This window comes from Equus przewalskii, chromosome 4 (assembly GCF_037783145.1).
Source record: "Equus przewalskii isolate Varuska chromosome 4, EquPr2, whole genome shotgun sequence".
In the NCBI taxonomy this organism is placed as follows: domain Eukaryota; kingdom Metazoa; phylum Chordata; class Mammalia; order Perissodactyla; family Equidae; genus Equus; species Equus przewalskii.
Window position 1 is genome coordinate 83,692,379 of NC_091834.1, and position 15,036 is coordinate 83,707,414.

Consider the following 15,036-nt stretch of genomic DNA (forward strand, 5'->3'; position numbering starts at 1 on the left):
TTTACTTTCCATGGCTGGTGACCTTCTGGCCTGCTGACACTAAATCAGGCCCCAGGGAGGAACAGGCCGGCTGGCTGTCCCCTGGAGGACTGACCCAGGTTGAGATGAAGGGCCTGGGGCAGAGGGCCACCCCTCTGGGCCACCTATTTGGAGAGGTCTGGGATGTTGGTGGGGTGCTTGAAAGACCCAAGGGTGGAGGTGGGGTGTGTTAAGGGACAGGGACGTGGGGCTCAGGGATGTGGGATCGGTCCTCAGATTCCTAAAGATCTAATGGGAGAGGGAGGTGGACACTACGTTTTAGAAGACTGCCCTAGGACCACTGGGAGGCCAGTTTCAGCTCAGCCTGATCTCAAAGATGTTCTCCAAATTAGGACCTTAAAACAGTGAGCGCTGACTCACAGAAATGCTCCTCACCCAGCAGGCAGGCAGGCAGAACCACATGCAAATCCAGGAACCTTCATTCCAGGCAGGTCCTGGGGCAAAGCTAGCCCTGCTTCCTCCCCACCTCCAGCCCTGACCTTGCTCAGGGTCTCCCTCCTGAACTCCTGCATCAGTCTCTTAGCCTCCCTTGCCCCAGCCAGCTCAGTCCGAATCCATCCCCCCTCCCTGACTGCTGTAGCCAGAGGGGGACACATTAAAGGGATTATACCCCGCTCTGGTTCAGGGCCATTCTCTGGCTCTGTCCTGCTCCAGGCTAAAGTTTACTCTTCCTAACAAGGACTTTAGGTTCAGGCACCAGCCTCCCCACCCATTCATCCAAGAAGCCCCCCATATTGGGCAGCGCGCCCACTATCCATCGCACCTCCACCTCCGACCCCTCTTCACAGCCTCTAGTTTTCTGGGCACCCATGCTGCAGTCTGGGCCTCTACCCAGGCACACTCTTGCCTTCCCACCCTCATCTTCCTGGACCCCTCCCTGCCCCTCCGGGATCAGACCCCAGCTCCCATACTGCCCTGGGGCACATCTCTGGCTGCATTTACCACCCTGATCTGTGACCATGTATCTGTGAGTCAGCCTCCCCCACCAGACTGAGCTCCCTGACCCTGGGAGGTCGGATACCGACAGGTGTGACCAATGAATAAACGAATGAGCAACTGAGTGGCCAGAGCAGCAAAGAAGTATTTCACTCAATTGATCCCCCAACTCTAGTCCTGTCCCCGGACATTTCAGCACGAGGTGGTGGGTCTGCTCCAAGCCCCCCTCCTCTCTTCACTCAGCAGCCTATCTGCCTTGCTCCTCTTTTTTTCTTTCCCTTCTTCCTCACTCCGAATCCTGCCCCTTCAAGACCCCTCCAGGGCCTCTCTTTCTGTATGCCGCCCTCCCTGTGATATTTTTCAGCCTCCCCTCAGTCCTGCAGGGAGCTCCTAGAGGACAAAAGCCATATTTTATCAATCTTGTATCCTCAGCCTCTAATTGTGGCCACATTTGATAAACACTGGTTGAACGAAGGAGTGAGTGATGAATGTGGCACTGTCCCAGCTCCTTGCTTTACCTGACAAACCCATTGAAGGCGAGATCCGTTCTCTTAAGGACCAACCACTCGTGGCAACTGAGGGTCAGTTCCATGCCAGGCACTAAGGCAGGTGCTTCTATGCACACCCTTCCTTACTCTCTGCCTTCCCTCCAAGCTCGCCCCCAGATGTGGGTGTTTTCCTGGATGGTTTGCCGCCCTCCACCCGTGTGTTGCTGTGTTTACAGATGTCCAGCCAGCTGCTTTCCCCCAACCACAGTATGGTCCTGGGTTCTGAGCATTTATGGGTTCTATCTGACTTAGTCCTACAACCCCATTGAGGAGGGGTTACTATTTTCTGGAGAAACCAAGGCCCTGAGAATTTTGGTAATGAATCCAAAATTATACCTCTAGGAGCAGGGCAGAGATTCAAACCAGGTGTGCCCCATCCCAGGTCTACCGTACAAATAACCACTAGACCAGCCCCTCTGGCGGTCTCAAGCACTCTAAAGTGGCAAATCACATGCCAGACGCCAGGGTGCCTGTTAAAATGGAGTAGGACAGGGCAGCCCTTTCCCCTTTGACCGGCTCATCTCAGAGTTCACGCTCTCTGCTTGTCCACCTGGCTGTACAGGCCAGAAACCTGGAAGTCACTTCAGTCTCTCTCTCACTACCCAGACACATCCAGCCCAAAAACTGGTTTTGTCCATTCTGTCTCTAAATATCTCTTGACTCCATCTACTTCTCCACAGTCCCCATCACTACTACCTGAGCACTAGCCACCATCATCTCTAAGCGCAACATTTCTCCTCCCCACCCTGCCCCCTTCCGTCTTGCCTCTGCAGACAGCACAGTGCTCTCTAAAACATAAATCTGGGGGCTGGCCTGGTGGCACAGCAGTTAAGTGCACACATTCTGCTTCGGCAGCCCGGGGTTCAGGGGTTCAGATGCCAGGTGCAGCCATGGCACCGCTTAGCAAGCCATGCTGTGGTAGCCATCCCACAAATAAAAAGTAGAGGAAGATGGGCACAGATGTTAGCTCAGGGCCAGTCTTCCTCAGCAAAAAGAGGAGGATTGGCAGCAGATGTTAGCTCAGGGCTAATCTTTCTCAAAAAAAAAAAAAAAAACAAAACATAAATCTTGAGATAGCATTCTCTCTCTTAAAATCCTTCAGCGGCTTCAGGACAACTTGGTCCGCAGGATAACTTCCTTGGGTTCTTTAATTTTTCTTGAAGGCACTTATGCTCTCTAGTCACTAAGCCTTTTTGCACATGCTGTTACTCTTGCCCAGAACACTCTCTCGTCCTCATTTCCACCCCCCCCCCCATCCTGCTGGCAACCTTCTTTGAGTGCCCCTTCGCCCCCTGGGTTAGTTACTCCTGATGCCTGCTTCCGCGTACTTCTCACATTTTAGCAATTCACACACCGCTTTGTAATTGCCTGTTCACTTGAAGCTCTACTTCACTAGACAGTATCATCGCTAACTTGTTCATCCTTTTATTAACTGAATAAGTATGTACTGATTGTTAACTATGTGCCATAGTTACCTACATACATACAGGATATAGATCTTGCCGTCAAGAACAGGAGTCATGTCTTTTCTTTGCCGACTCGGCATCTCCCAGCAGTAGACTCCAAGCCGTTCCTTGAACGAGCGATCCTACGACCCTGGACAAGTACGCGGGGCCGCGCAGGCTTCTGGGAATTGTAGTCCCCGAGTTCGGGCCTCTCTTTATGGCGCAGGCGTATTTAGATCCAGGCGGTTTTGCGATTAATGCGCATGTCCCGGGAGGCGGAGTGGTGGAACTGCGCATGTCTAAAGGGCGGGAGGTGAGGCCGAAAAGGCGGTGCGCTGCGGAGGCGGAGCTTCGGTGACTTCAGGTGGTCTCGGCTGAGCTCCGCCTGGCTGCGAGGATGGCAGGGAGGGGGAAGCTAATTGCGGTGATCGGAGACGAGGACACGGTGACTGGCTTCCTGCTGGGCGGCATAGGGGAGCTTAACAAGAACCGCCACCCTAATTTCCTGGTGGTGGAGAAAGATACACCCATCAATGAGATCGAAGACACTTTCCGGTACGGTAGCCCGCAAGGCCTGAGCGAGACCCTCTGCTGTGGGGGCGCGGGAGGAAGGCGGGGGCGGCGCGGGGACCGGGCGGGCGGGCCTGCGCTGGGTTTACCGACCTTGACCGAGGGTCAGATCCCAACCTCGAGGGTCAGAGAAGTCGGTCCGCCCGCCGCTCCGGAGCAGAGGTCTCCGCGCCCCAAGTTCCCTTTTTGGGGCTCGGCAGGGCCGAGGCTGCGTCGGGTCCACGAGTTCCCCCTCACATGACGGTGTGTCAGGAGAGAAGGGGAACAGAGCTCGTGATGGGCGCCGCCCCCCGACTCCGCCTGCCCGCGGTAGCGGGGCGTCCAGAGCACCCAGCCTCCGGAGAGGATCAGTCTCGGCGCCTCTTTAGGGGTTCTCCCAGTTCATCCGTAGAGCAGGCTCCCGGCACTGCAAGCACTCGACTCTTTGCGAGTTGATCCCTAAAGGAACAAAACATCCACTGAATACCTAGGCGGTGGTCCCGGGCTTTCTCGTATTTGCATCTCCCTTAGAGGCTCACAATCGACCTGTAAGGTATGGGTTATTATTCGCACTTACAGGTGAGAAAACTAAAGCTCAGAGAGGTTAAGGCACATACCAAAGTCACACCATTTGGAAGAGGCAGATTGGGGATTTGAACCCAGTGCCAACCGTTCCTGCCTCTCTTGAGCCAGGTCCACACTCTGCTTGTCCAGCTCTCCTGTCTGCCTTGGAATTTCCCATTGTCTTGAGCACAGTGGGCGGAATACCAGGACTCTGTCCTGCCTTCTGCTAAGACCTTGCACTTGAAGTCCTCATTTTCTGCCCTGGATCAAGACTGATAGCTTTAAGGTGTGGGTGCAGGCATGTCCTTCAATCCAGGAGGCGTCCTGGTGACTAGCATTGATGATGCCAGCCTACTAACTCTTTTCCTCACCCCTTCTCTGGGGCCTTTCTTGCCAAGTCTCAGGAACAAACCACTCTGACCTGTTTCCCCCTAAACAGTCGGGCCCTGAGCTGCTGGCTGAGACTGGTTCCTGCTGCCTGGGGTATGAGAGGCCCTGACCCGGGAGGCTGATCTCTAAGCAGTCTGGTAAAATGACCCAAGTTGTAATGGGAGAAGGACAAGTTTTACTCCAAGAACTTGCCATGTTTCCAACCAAAAGGGACCTCAGAGATCATCAAGTTGAACCTCCCCCAGTGCCTGGCACGAGTGGGTTCTCAGTAAATAGTTTTTAATGAATAAATAAATTAATGAATGGGTGATCACAAGAAAGGAAGATCCCAGTGCCAGGTTCTCTCTGTCCGGGAAGTGTGACGCCTTCGTTACTGATTTGCCTCTTCCTTTGCTGTTTTATGGGCTTGTGCCAGGCTTCCCCTCTGCACCTCATCAGCATAGACCTTGAGGCCTTTAGTGGTCTCATTAGCCCTCTTTTAAAAAAAATAATTTAATTTGCTTTCCTTTGAGAAGTTAATGTGTTCATGTGGTTTGCAAATTAGTATTTGCAAGGTATACACATTGAGAAGTCTCACTCCCACCCCTGTCCTCTTCTACCTCATTACCTCCCACCTCCACCCCTACAGATAACCACTTTGTTTCTTTCTTTATGCAAAAATAAAGGGACAGACGTATATATTCTTATCCTCTCCCATTCCTACCCAAAGGCAGCATACACAATGCACTGGCATGCACCCTAATCTTCATCACCAGTCCCCTTCCAAGCAGGGGACGTAGATGCCAACCCTGACAGCCATGGCCCTTAGCTTTTGAAGGAAATTGATTCTGGATAGAATGGAGGGAGTTTAGTGTAGTCACCTTTTCCCCTGTCCTCTGTGCTCTCGGGGTCAAGCCCATTCTCCTCTGCAACCCAACCCACCAGCTTGGAATGGGCTGCCCTGGACTCCCTTCTCATCTCTCCCAACAGGCAGTTTCTAAACCGGGATGACATTGGCATCATCCTTATCAACCAGTACATCGCAGAGATGGTGCGGCACGCGCTCGATGCCCACCAGCGCTCCATTCCGGCCGTTCTGGAGATCCCATCCAAGGAGCACCCCTATGACGCCACCAAGGACTCCATCCTGCGCAGGGCCAAGGGCATGTTCACGGCCGAAGACCTGCGTTAGGGGACTCCCCACAGCCCCTCCCTCCATTCCAGGCCTCTCCCCAGGCTTGCCATCAGCCCTTCTGTAGTTTTGAGCCTCTGATTTCCAATTCCCTGCCCTTCCCACTCCATTGAGAGGCTAGGTGAGGTGCTTCTAGGTTGCCGGGGCTCTGCCATTAAAATCAAGGCTGGTTAGGGAACAGGAAGCCTGAGTGTCTTCTCTCTCCACTACCTCTTCCCTGTGCTGTTACATAGAGTCATTGTTGATGTTAAATTAAAGAAATGTTCTTCTCTCCAAACTGAGGCTGGGTGCTAGAACGGACACTTGTGGGGTGAGGCTGTTGAGGGGATTAGATTGGCAGGGCTTGAAAAGGTTCGGCCAAAGACCCGGGTGTAGACGAGGTGTACTGGGAAGATTGTGCCAGAAGGCCATAACTCAAGAACTGGTGCTCTGAATCAAAGAAGACCAGCTCTGGTGGGGAGGAACAGGAGGAGGCTGGTGCCCAGGCTCCTAGCTCCCCCACTTCAGTCTGTATTGGGCTGGGAGAGGACCTCACCCCAAGGGACGGAAGCAGAAAGCACAGGAAAGCTGGAAGTCTGTGATACTAGACCAGGCCTGGATCCTGCAAGAGGTTTGGGGATCAAGGCTCTTAGCCAATGGGCCCTGGCCTGAGGCTGCCTCAGGAAGCAAGGCATGTGAGGTCTGCTGAGGGCATGGCAAGTAGAACCCTGGCCCTGTGTGAGGTGAGGCTTGGTTGCCGGGTGACTCTCCCTGGGCAGCTACGTGCTGTCAGAAGGACTCTGCTTGCTGTGCTCACCCCTCAGCGGCAGCCACCCTGGTACTCTTTCTTCCCTTGCCACCATGTCACGTCAACTCAACATGGATACGCTGCGGCAGAACTTCTGGAAGGAGGAATATCTGAGGGAGAAAATGGTGCGCTGTGAATGGCACCGCAAGTATGGGTCGATGGCGAAGGCCAAGCAGAAGGCTAAGGCTGCAGCCCACCTGCCCCTTAAACTGCCCACTCTGCACCCCACAGCCCCACTCTCACCCCCACCTGCCCCCAAAGCAGTCCCTTCCAGGGCCACCAGCCCTGCCCTGGAGGCTCCTATTCAGTCAGAAATGTACCCAGTACTGCCTGCCACCCGGGCCCTGCTGTATGAAGGCATCTCCCACGACTTCCAGGGGCGCTACCGCTACCTCAACACCCGAAAACTGGATATACCAGAGATGCGCTACCTCTTCCCCATCACCACCAACTTCACATATGGCTGGCAGCTGGGTGAGCCCCAACCTCCCAGAAATGATTCACCTCATGAACACGGAGCACCTGCCACGAGCCAGGCAGTGCTGTTGGCACTAGACACACAGATACGTGGACATTCCTTTCTGAGGGCGTCCATCCTAGTAGGGGTCCAGGCCATAAACAAGAGCAAGGAAATGTCTGAGAGGGACAAGCTCGGTCATGAGACTAGGGAGTGATGGGGGAGGGGAGGGGTGTGTGCTGCTGTAGGCTGGATTGTCAGCAAGGCCTCTGCAGACCTAAAGGCTGAGAGCTAAATGACAAGGAGGAGGAGTTTGGGTTTTACTCTAAGTGCAAGGGGAAGCCAGTGGAGGGTTTTAAGCAGCTAAGTGACACTGATGTACTTGAAAAAAAAAAAAAAAAACCCTCACTGTTCTGTGGGTAAGGGCTTTTTCAGGGGAAAGAGTAGCAGGTGAGTGGGCATCCATTTTGAATTATCCTGGCAAGAGATGACAGTGGCTTGGACTAGGGTGATTAGCAGTAGACCTGAAATAGATTCAGGATATGTTTTGGAGGAAGAATCAATGGAACTCACTGATGGATTGAATGAGAGAAGGGGGGAAGAACGCAATGGTAATGCCCAGGTGTTTGGCTGAAGTGGCCCGGACAGGGAAGACTTGGGAGAGGGGCAGGGCTGGAGGCTTGTGCTGGGGGTGTCAGTGAGGCGACTGTGTTTGGAAGTCTGGCCCTCTGGAGCAAGGTCAGAGCTGAAGATTCAGATTTGGGGTCATCGGAATATAGGTGCTCTTTAAAGCTGGGAGACTGGGCAGGCTCACCCAGGGAGTTCGAGAAGCTGGGATCTGACAGGAGGAGAGGCAGGGGGCACAGAGAGGGATAGGGAGATGTTGGCAGGAAGGCCGTCCATCTGGACTGAGTCTGCTTTTTCTGTGAGGCTGAGTCAAGGTCATCAGCTGGGAGAGAGAGGAAGAGTTAGGTGTGGGAAAAGGACTATGCCAGGGAGTGCTGCAGGATTTCTGAGTGATGCTGAGTGTCGCTTTGCTGTCTGTGGTCATGAATTTCAAGTGAGACTACACAGTCATGTGTCTTTCTCCAGCTGCTGGAGTGCCTGCGCAGCAAAGGTGGATGGTTGGGGATAAACACAGTTGAGATTTTGCCTAAAAAGTCCCCCCGCTTTCCCCAGGGCCCTAAAGGGGGAGTAAAGGGAGCAATTTCCCAACAAAGGCAGGAGGCAAGCCCCAGAAGGGGAGCAGGAAGTAGACGCAGCCCCATTTCTCCCAGAGAAGTCTAACTCCGCACCTGTGACAAGCAGGCCAGGTGTCCTACTCCCCCTCCCTCCGTGGAGGATCCTGAGGCCAGGGGTAATGATGCTGACCCACATTCTGCCGTCACTACTGACCCCGGGCACCCAGCCAGCTCCCTCTTTTCTCATAGCCCCACTCCTCAGAAGTACTTTTTATTTCTTTACATGTACAAAGTATACAACATGGGCAGATTCCTAGGGCTATGCAGGCATGGCTCCCTTTCCCAGGAACCCATTCCTGGCCTCTGACATCTTTTCCCAGGGCCCCCAGTGAAGCAAGAAATGGTCTCCTGCAAGACGTGCCGCATTGAATCCTTCTTCCGCAAGAACGGGGCCTTCGCACTGCTTGACCCCCGGGACCTAGCCCTCTGACCTTGGGCCAGACAGTGGGCTTAGGGGAGGGAAGAGGAAATACGACGCCTCCTGGTGGGGCGAAGCTGCTGTGTGTGTGTCTGTGTGTCTGTGTGTCTGTGGCTCTCCCAGGCCCTGAGGCTGCATTATGGGCCTTTCTGAAACCACCACCCACGGCACTTGCTGACCTGCAGGTTTCCTTTTGCTATTTCCTTAACCGCCATCTCTTTAATCATCCCCTTGAGGATTCAGCAATGGCTAGAGGGGGCGGGGAAGGGTGAGCGCGACTCTCCAGGGGCAGGCTCCTCAGCGCCAGGGGACCACAGTAGCTGCTGGAAGTTCTGGGTGTTCCTGGGGAGAAAGTAGCCTGTCATCCCAGACGCCAAAGAAAGAGGACCACCACCGCCCCACAAACCCCTCGGCCCACCCCCTCACCTGGCCCTGAGGGCCCGCAGTCGCCCGGTCCTCTCCCGGTGCACCTGTTCCAGCTGCTCCCGAAGGGCGCGCCGCTGCCCCGCTGCGTCCTCCTGGGGCGGTGCCGGGCGCTGAGCGCCCTCACCTCCCAGCCCCCCGGCTCGCTGGAGCCACCAAGGGGCGGCACCCGGGCAGACCCGCCCCTCCTGCGCTCCTTAGGTGTCGTAGCAGGTGCGCGGGGCACCCACTTCAAAGGGACCCGGGTCGCCCCCAGCTCGGCCCCGCCCCCGCCGGGGCAAGCTGGTTGTGGCCCCAGCGCCTTCCCCCGGGAGGTCTTGCCTGCGGCAGGAGCGGAGCCGGGCTGGGTGGAGGCCCCAGCGGGTGAACCCGGCAGTGGCGGTTCCTGGCGATGCGGAGGCGCTCCAGGACCTGAGGGAGGCGGCGGTCAGTGGCCGGCCCGTCGCCCGCCCCTCGGCGCCCCGGCTTCCAGCGGGCCCGCCCGGCCCGGGGACGCACCCGGAGGTGCTGCTGCTCGCGGTCCTGCCGTCGCCGGCGCCGGGCCTCGCGGTGCAGCTCCAGCAGGCGCTGCAGAGCAGTCTCCTGCTGCGCGGCGCTCACGCTCGCCGCCGCCTGCTCCCTGCCCGGGGGCGCGGGCCACGCAGCCTTCGAGGCCTTGGGGGCCTCTTCGCCGCTCCTCCGCTCCCCAGGGGCGCCCGACAGCCCCGCGCAGCCGCCCGCCGGCAGCCCCCTCGCCTCGCCCAGCTCCTGCGCCGCCGGGCCGCGGCCTCCTCCCGGGTGCTGCAACCCGTGCGGATCGCGCTCCTGCTGATCAGGGCCCCCGGGGCCGGGGGCCGCTAGCATCACGGCTCCTGGGCCTGGGGGCAGCGGCCGGGCCGGGGGCCTCAGGGATGGAAGGGGAGCCCGCGCCCCGTCCCTGGCGGCCCTCTGCTCTCCCGCGGCCGGTGCCGACTCTGGTCTCTGGCCGTTGGTCTTACGCTGCATCAGCTGGGCGCTCCTTCCCCGGGAGCCTGGCCTCTCCCTTTCCCCAGGCTTTGGCATCTGTTCCCCCAGGGACCTGCAGAAGTCCCCCGGAACTCCCAGGGAGTCGCCTTCCTCCCGGGGTTGTGTGGATGCCTTTCTCTGAGCCCCCTCCCAGCCTTGTGAGGTAAGGCCTCCGTCCTCGGCAGACTGAAGGATCTTTGCTTCCCGGCCCTGAGGAGTCTCCTTAGTCGGCTCCACAAGGGCCCCGTTTCTCTGGCACTTAGGGTGATTTCCTCTTTGACCTTGAGAAGCCTCTTTGTTCTCACCCTGGGGGGCCTCCCACCTCTGACCCTCTGAGACCTCCACCCTCAGAACCTGAGACAGCTCCCCACTCTGACCCTGGTGTGTCTTCTCTCTCTGACTCCGAGGAACTTCTTTGTTCTCCCCCGGAGGCGCTTCCCCTTTCTGACCCTGGGGGGTCTCTTCTTTCTGTTCCTGAGGGTCCTCCTCTCTCTCACTCTGAGGAATCTCAATCCTCAGCAGTTTCTGAAGTTCTGCTCTCTCCTGGCCCAGACTCCAGCCTAGCCCCTCAGGAGGATCTTGGGGTTCGGGCAGGCTCTGAGAGGGCAGGCCTGAGGGCCCTGGGGCTCCCTGAGTGAGCTTTCTCCCCCTTTGGCTCCTGGATGGCAGTTGACAGGGCCTCTGGGTGGTAGGCTCAGCTTGGCCCCTCTCTTCCCTTCGGGCCAGGTCCTGGGAAGGAGGAACATGTTGTCTCAGGCTCGTCAGGGAAACCTCATTCTGGGTCCACTGCCCCAGGGGAGCCTGGAGACCCCAGGGGCTGCCTCAGTGGGCCTCACTTCCATTACAGACCTTGCCTGATTCCTGAATTTGTTAACCCATGTTCTGTAGAGTAAAAGGTGCTTCAGCGATGGTCCCTTCTTCCACCTGGCTACAGGAGGTGGCCCCACCTCACCCCAGCAGCCTCCTCCCAGGCAGACCCCACCTCTGCCATCCCCAATCTGAGAGGGTTCTTGCTTAGGATGCTTCAACACTGTCACCTTGAACTCTGAGCTTCCTGGTTCCCCAGAGCTGCTGGTGATGGTGGGGTTCAGCTCTTGTAAGCAACCTGAGGGAGAAAGACGGATGTTGGGAGCCCTCTGCTCACATCCCAGCCCCTCACACACATTGCACCTGAACTGGAACCAAGAAGGAAGCCTATGGAGTCCCAAGCACATAAGGGGAGGGGGTGCCCTGAGGGCTGGTATTGAACTTCAAGGCTGTCGTGGTTCCTCATTCCACATTTATTTACATAGCCTGCCGTGTGCCTGCTTGTCAGGTTTGCCTCCCGACAGCTGACCCCATCTTCCTCATCCTCCCAGCCCAGGCAGACCACCTCAGAGAAACCTGCATACCCTCTTCCTCAAAACCACCAGGGGATGCCTGGGAGCAGGAAGGGACTGTTTGCCGGGCTCCTCAGTCCCTCATAAAGACACCCCACTTTGTTCTGGTAGGCCCGGCCAGCCCATTGTGTGTACCTTACTTTACTATTATTCAGGAAAATTCTCTTTAGCTCTTTCTTAGTGACAGCAAAATCAAATGAAATTCAAGAAGTGAAATTTTAGGCCAGAGCCTGGCCTAAAAACTGCAAGTCTTCATAATTAACAAAAGGAATCTAAAAAAAGAGATGAAATGTCGCTGCTCCCTTGCAGCTGTGGAGGAAGGAGAGTCATTCTGCATCCATAAAACTAGTTAAAAGAACTTGATTTCATAAGGTCTTAAATTGAGAACTTTCATGAGAATATTCCATCTTTATGCAATATGAACGCGTGAATATTCATAACAGTAACCAAATGGGAATGTTCTCTGTGAAAATAAATGTCTTTTGAAGAGTTTCTGAACAAAGGGGTCTAATAAGACTCCCAAGCCTTTAGAAATTATTGCCATGAACTCTGAAAATAGCCTCCATCTCTCTCCCCCCATAATTCCAATCTGTTGTCTTACTAGATAATTTATTTCTCCAGAAATAATGTTGTGATTGATATCTCTGTATTGCCAAGAGATAATATATGTGTAAAAATTTCTCTGTCAATCAGAAAATAATCATTGGCACTTTCCTCTTCTCTCACATGCATGATGGAACAATTAAAAGCTTATAGCTTTGCTAGGTTTGTTATTTAACAAATCATTTGAGAGTCTGTTTCATTTAAATTAACAGACCCCAGGCTTTCAGCATCCCTCCCCCGTGAATCCTAACGGCCTCTTTGTTGTCACGCTCTCTCACTAGGCTGTGATCTCCTCCTAGAGCAGGACCAGGTGGTGGGGCCAGGTCTCTCTTGTGCTCTGCGTATCCCCAATGCCTGGCATAACGGTGGCAAATAGGCAGCATGGAGCTGCTATTCTATTCCCTCCTCTGTGGGCAGCCATGGACAGCCGTTCCCAGCACACTCTCCTCTGAGCCCCAGCTTAGCTTCAGAATCCTCCTGGACACAGTGCCTGAGCCAGCTAGGACCACTCGGGTGGAATTGGCATATAAAATAAAACCTACTTGTCATCCCTGGATGCCCCTGGCACCCAATGAAAAGGTAGGAGATGAAGAATGAGCGAGGAGTGGACTGGAACCCTGGGACGTCCCCATCTCCCCACAGTGGGGTCTGGCCACCCCAGCCCAGCGGCTCCTGCTCTCCTGGCTGCTGACCCCTCCTGTCAACATACCAGGTGTGGGGTCTGCAGGCATGCCAGGGCTCTCCCACCCTGGATCTCTGTCACTCCCAGCTTCACCCAGATCCAGGGCTGATGAGGGGTCCACCGCCTGCCCCCTGCAGGAGTGCAAGGGCTGCCTCAGATGCACCTCTTGCGTCTGGGCTCTGAAAGTGGGGGCAGTCTGTCTGCCAGTCTCCCCACCCCCAACAGGCTGCTGAGCCTTCCCACCCCAACACCCAAAGTCAGTCCAGGGCAGCCTCCCCCAACTCTTGCACCACTGCATCCCAGGAACTGGAACTCTGGGGTTCCCCTTTCCAGGAGCTGTGGGTCAACCATGTGAGTGCAACAGAGTGAGAACCCCAGGAGGAGCCTGGGGCACGAAGAGGGGGCACTGGGCAGGACTGGGGAAGGAGACAGGGAAAAGGGTCCAGTGTGTGGTCACTTTGTGTGGCAACACGGAGTGGACAGAATTCCCTGGGAGAAAGACTCACCCCTTCAGGAGCTCATGGTTCTGGCTCAGGGAGTCTCCAGCCTGGGGCGATGGGCACAGCCTGGAACTCTGGGAGGGTTGGGGGGTGCCCTAGTCCAACACAGGGCATCATCTCCCAGTGTGATAGGCAGCCTCTAAGAGGGCCCCCAGTGCTCCCTCCTCCTGGCCTCCATGCCCTTGTGGGACTCCCCTTTTCCCCTCCAAGTGAAGGAGCTTAGAAACGGATCCCTCCTTCCCACTTAAGCCTTCAGATGAGACTGCAGTCCTGGCCAACAATGTTGGCCAGACACTTCCTTAGTGGTCATCAGCAACACCCCATCCTGCTACAGCTGAGGATGCCTGGGCACAGAGAGGGCTGCTAACCTGCCCAAAGTGCCTCAGGCAGTTGGTGGCTGAGTCAGGACTGGGAGGCATGTTCCTATTCTCCAGTCACCACAGCACCCTCCTTCCTAGAGGAGTGGGCCCAGCCACCAGGCCTGGAGGGAGGGGCCTGTGGCTGCAGCTGCTCAGTGTATCATCTCAGGGGCACCCTGGGCATCAGTGCCTCTGCCCCCTGGGACCCTGCAGGCCTGCTTCTTCCCATGCTACAGCCATGCCTAAAGGCTGCTAGATATCACCACGCAGTTGACTCGGCCATAGAGTTAGTTGTGGAATGGTAACAGCAGCCTGCACAGAACGAGCAGGTCCCGTGGGCTGGGCACGGCGCTAAACCCTTTACATGTATGAGGTCACTGTCCTCCCAGCAGCCTTCTGAGAGAAAGCTGTTATCTACCCCATTTTGTAGCCGAGGAAACAGACTTACAGTCCACAGGGAATGTCAGAGCAGAGACTTGAACCCAGATCCATCTGTCTCCAAAGCCCTCCCTCCTTCCACTGCCCCCACCACTCCCATCACCCAAATGTCACACGACCCCCCTACCCTCAGCCATGCCCCTGCTCACCCCTCTCGTCAGCCGCTCAGAGCCCCCACCTGTCCTACCACAGGGCTTACTGCACTGACTCCATGCACACGAGGCCTGGTCCCTCGGACCACAGAACTGGGCCCAAGGAGGCCAGAAGAGGCCAAGCCCTGCCCCGGTCAGCAGCTCCAAGTCCCACAGGAGCTGCAAAAAGATGGGGTGTCAGGGCGTGAGGGGACCCCCCACCCCCACCCCATCCTCTGCCATATTCCCTGGCCAGCCCCTACCTACCTGCTCCTGGGCCCACCGGCTCCGCTCCATCTCCAGGAGCATGGTGGGCAGCTCCAGGCCTGAGGGACAGGCCCGGCCCTCTTGCACCTGCAGAGGCAAGGTGGAGTCAGGCCCCACAGAGAGCCTGCCCTGCTGGAGACAGTGCCCTGCTGCCCTCACCTGCTGCAGTGCAGCCCGGAGCTGGCCCAGGCCTGCAGGGCGCTGGAAGAGATGCTGGTACAGAGCCAAGGCCTGCTTGGGGCTACAAGGCAGCCCTAGGCCCCCAGGTGTGGCTGCCTGCTCCATGGGGTGGGGGGCCAGGGCAGATGTCCCCTCCTCCTTTCCCTCTGCTGCTGGAGCCTGGAGAGAGGAGGACAGGAACTGGGGACAGGAGCTAGGAGGAGACAAAGGCTCCTGAGCTCAATAATGCAGGGCCCTGACATCTGACCCGGGGTCTGGACCCGAGCCAAGTCTCACAGGGACTCTGCCCGACTCTGATGTGGGTTACTTAGCCACGGGGGTGGCACTGTGGGTCAAGGAGTGAGGGTGACCCTGATGGAGAGAGATGTGTGCATATGCTGGTTTGCAATCCCAAGCGAGGATGTGTTTTGCACATACCTATGTACCTACACTCATGAAGCTCCCAACTGTCTTATGCAGGCAGGTATAATGACCAACATGGGCAGCAGCTACCAACAGTTTCTTCTCTGCCAGGATACAAAAGGCCACGTACACGTCATCCTTCC

The 15,036-nt window shown here is 56.4% G+C and overlaps 3 protein-coding genes across 4 annotated transcripts; 2 read left to right on the forward strand and 1 right to left on the reverse strand.

Moving 5' to 3' along the window:
• Positions 1–2,925: 2,925 nt before the first annotated feature.
• LOC139083063 (uncharacterized) lies at positions 2,926–13,029 on the reverse strand. Of its 2 annotated transcripts, none has more exons than XM_070617671.1 (5): positions 12,644–13,029; positions 10,990–11,057; positions 8,972–10,681; positions 8,725–8,887; positions 2,926–3,976 (listed from the first exon to the last, which is right to left on the reverse strand). In XM_070617671.1, exons 1-3 carry the CDS (start codon positions 12,912–12,914, stop codon positions 9,200–9,202), a joined length of 1,821 nt encoding a protein of 606 aa, XP_070473772.1. In that variant the 5' UTR covers positions 12,915–13,029; the 3' UTR covers positions 2,926–3,976; positions 8,725–8,887; positions 8,972–9,199. The 2 variants fall into 2 exon arrangements, with proteins under 2 accessions (XP_070473772.1, XP_070473773.1); XM_070617672.1 differs by lacking the exon at positions 2,926–3,976 and having other exon boundaries at positions 8,754–8,887; positions 8,972–9,379; positions 9,467–10,681.
• Positions 3,366–5,919, forward strand: ATP6V1F (ATPase H+ transporting V1 subunit F). Its single transcript, XM_008511634.2, has 2 exons — positions 3,366–3,523; positions 5,441–5,919. The coding sequence occupies exons 1-2, from the start codon at positions 3,366–3,368 to the stop codon at positions 5,640–5,642; spliced, it is 360 nt and encodes a 119-aa protein (XP_008509856.1). The 3' UTR covers positions 5,643–5,919.
• On the forward strand, positions 6,351–8,626 carry SPMIP1 (sperm microtubule inner protein 1). The gene is made up of 2 exons (XM_008511718.2): positions 6,351–6,903; positions 8,448–8,626. The coding sequence occupies exons 1-2, from the start codon at positions 6,483–6,485 to the stop codon at positions 8,555–8,557; spliced, it is 531 nt and encodes a 176-aa protein (XP_008509940.1). The 5' UTR covers positions 6,351–6,482; the 3' UTR covers positions 8,558–8,626.
• Positions 13,030–15,036: the final 2,007 nt, after the last annotated feature.

Bases quoted from the DNA above. Each gene is read 5' to 3' on its own strand.
- ATP6V1F (XM_008511634.2), top strand. From the start codon at position 3,366: ATGGCAGGGAGGGGGAAGCTAATTGCGGTGATCGGAGACGAGGACACG. The intron at 3,524-5,440 runs GTACGGTAGCCC...CTCTCCCAACAG, and splicing joins GAGATCGAAGACACTTTCCG to GCAGTTTCTAAACCGGGATG.
- SPMIP1 (XM_008511718.2), top strand. From the start codon at position 6,483: ATGTCACGTCAACTCAACATGGATACGCTGCGGCAGAACTTCTGGAAG. The intron at 6,904-8,447 runs GTGAGCCCCAAC...ATCTTTTCCCAG, and splicing joins CACATATGGCTGGCAGCTGG to GGCCCCCAGTGAAGCAAGAA.
- LOC139083063 (XM_070617671.1), bottom strand. From the start codon at position 12,914: ATGCAGTGGTGCAAGAGTTGGGGGAGGCTGCCCTGGACTGACTTTGGG. The intron at 11,058-12,643 runs GTATGTTGACAG...TTTCTCCCTCAG, and splicing joins GCCTGCAGACCCCACACCTG to GTTGCTTACAAGAGCTGAAC. The intron at 10,682-10,989 runs GTGACAGTGTTG...CCTCCTTCCCAG, and splicing joins CAGGAAGCTCAGAGTTCAAG to GACCTGGCCCGAAGGGAAGA.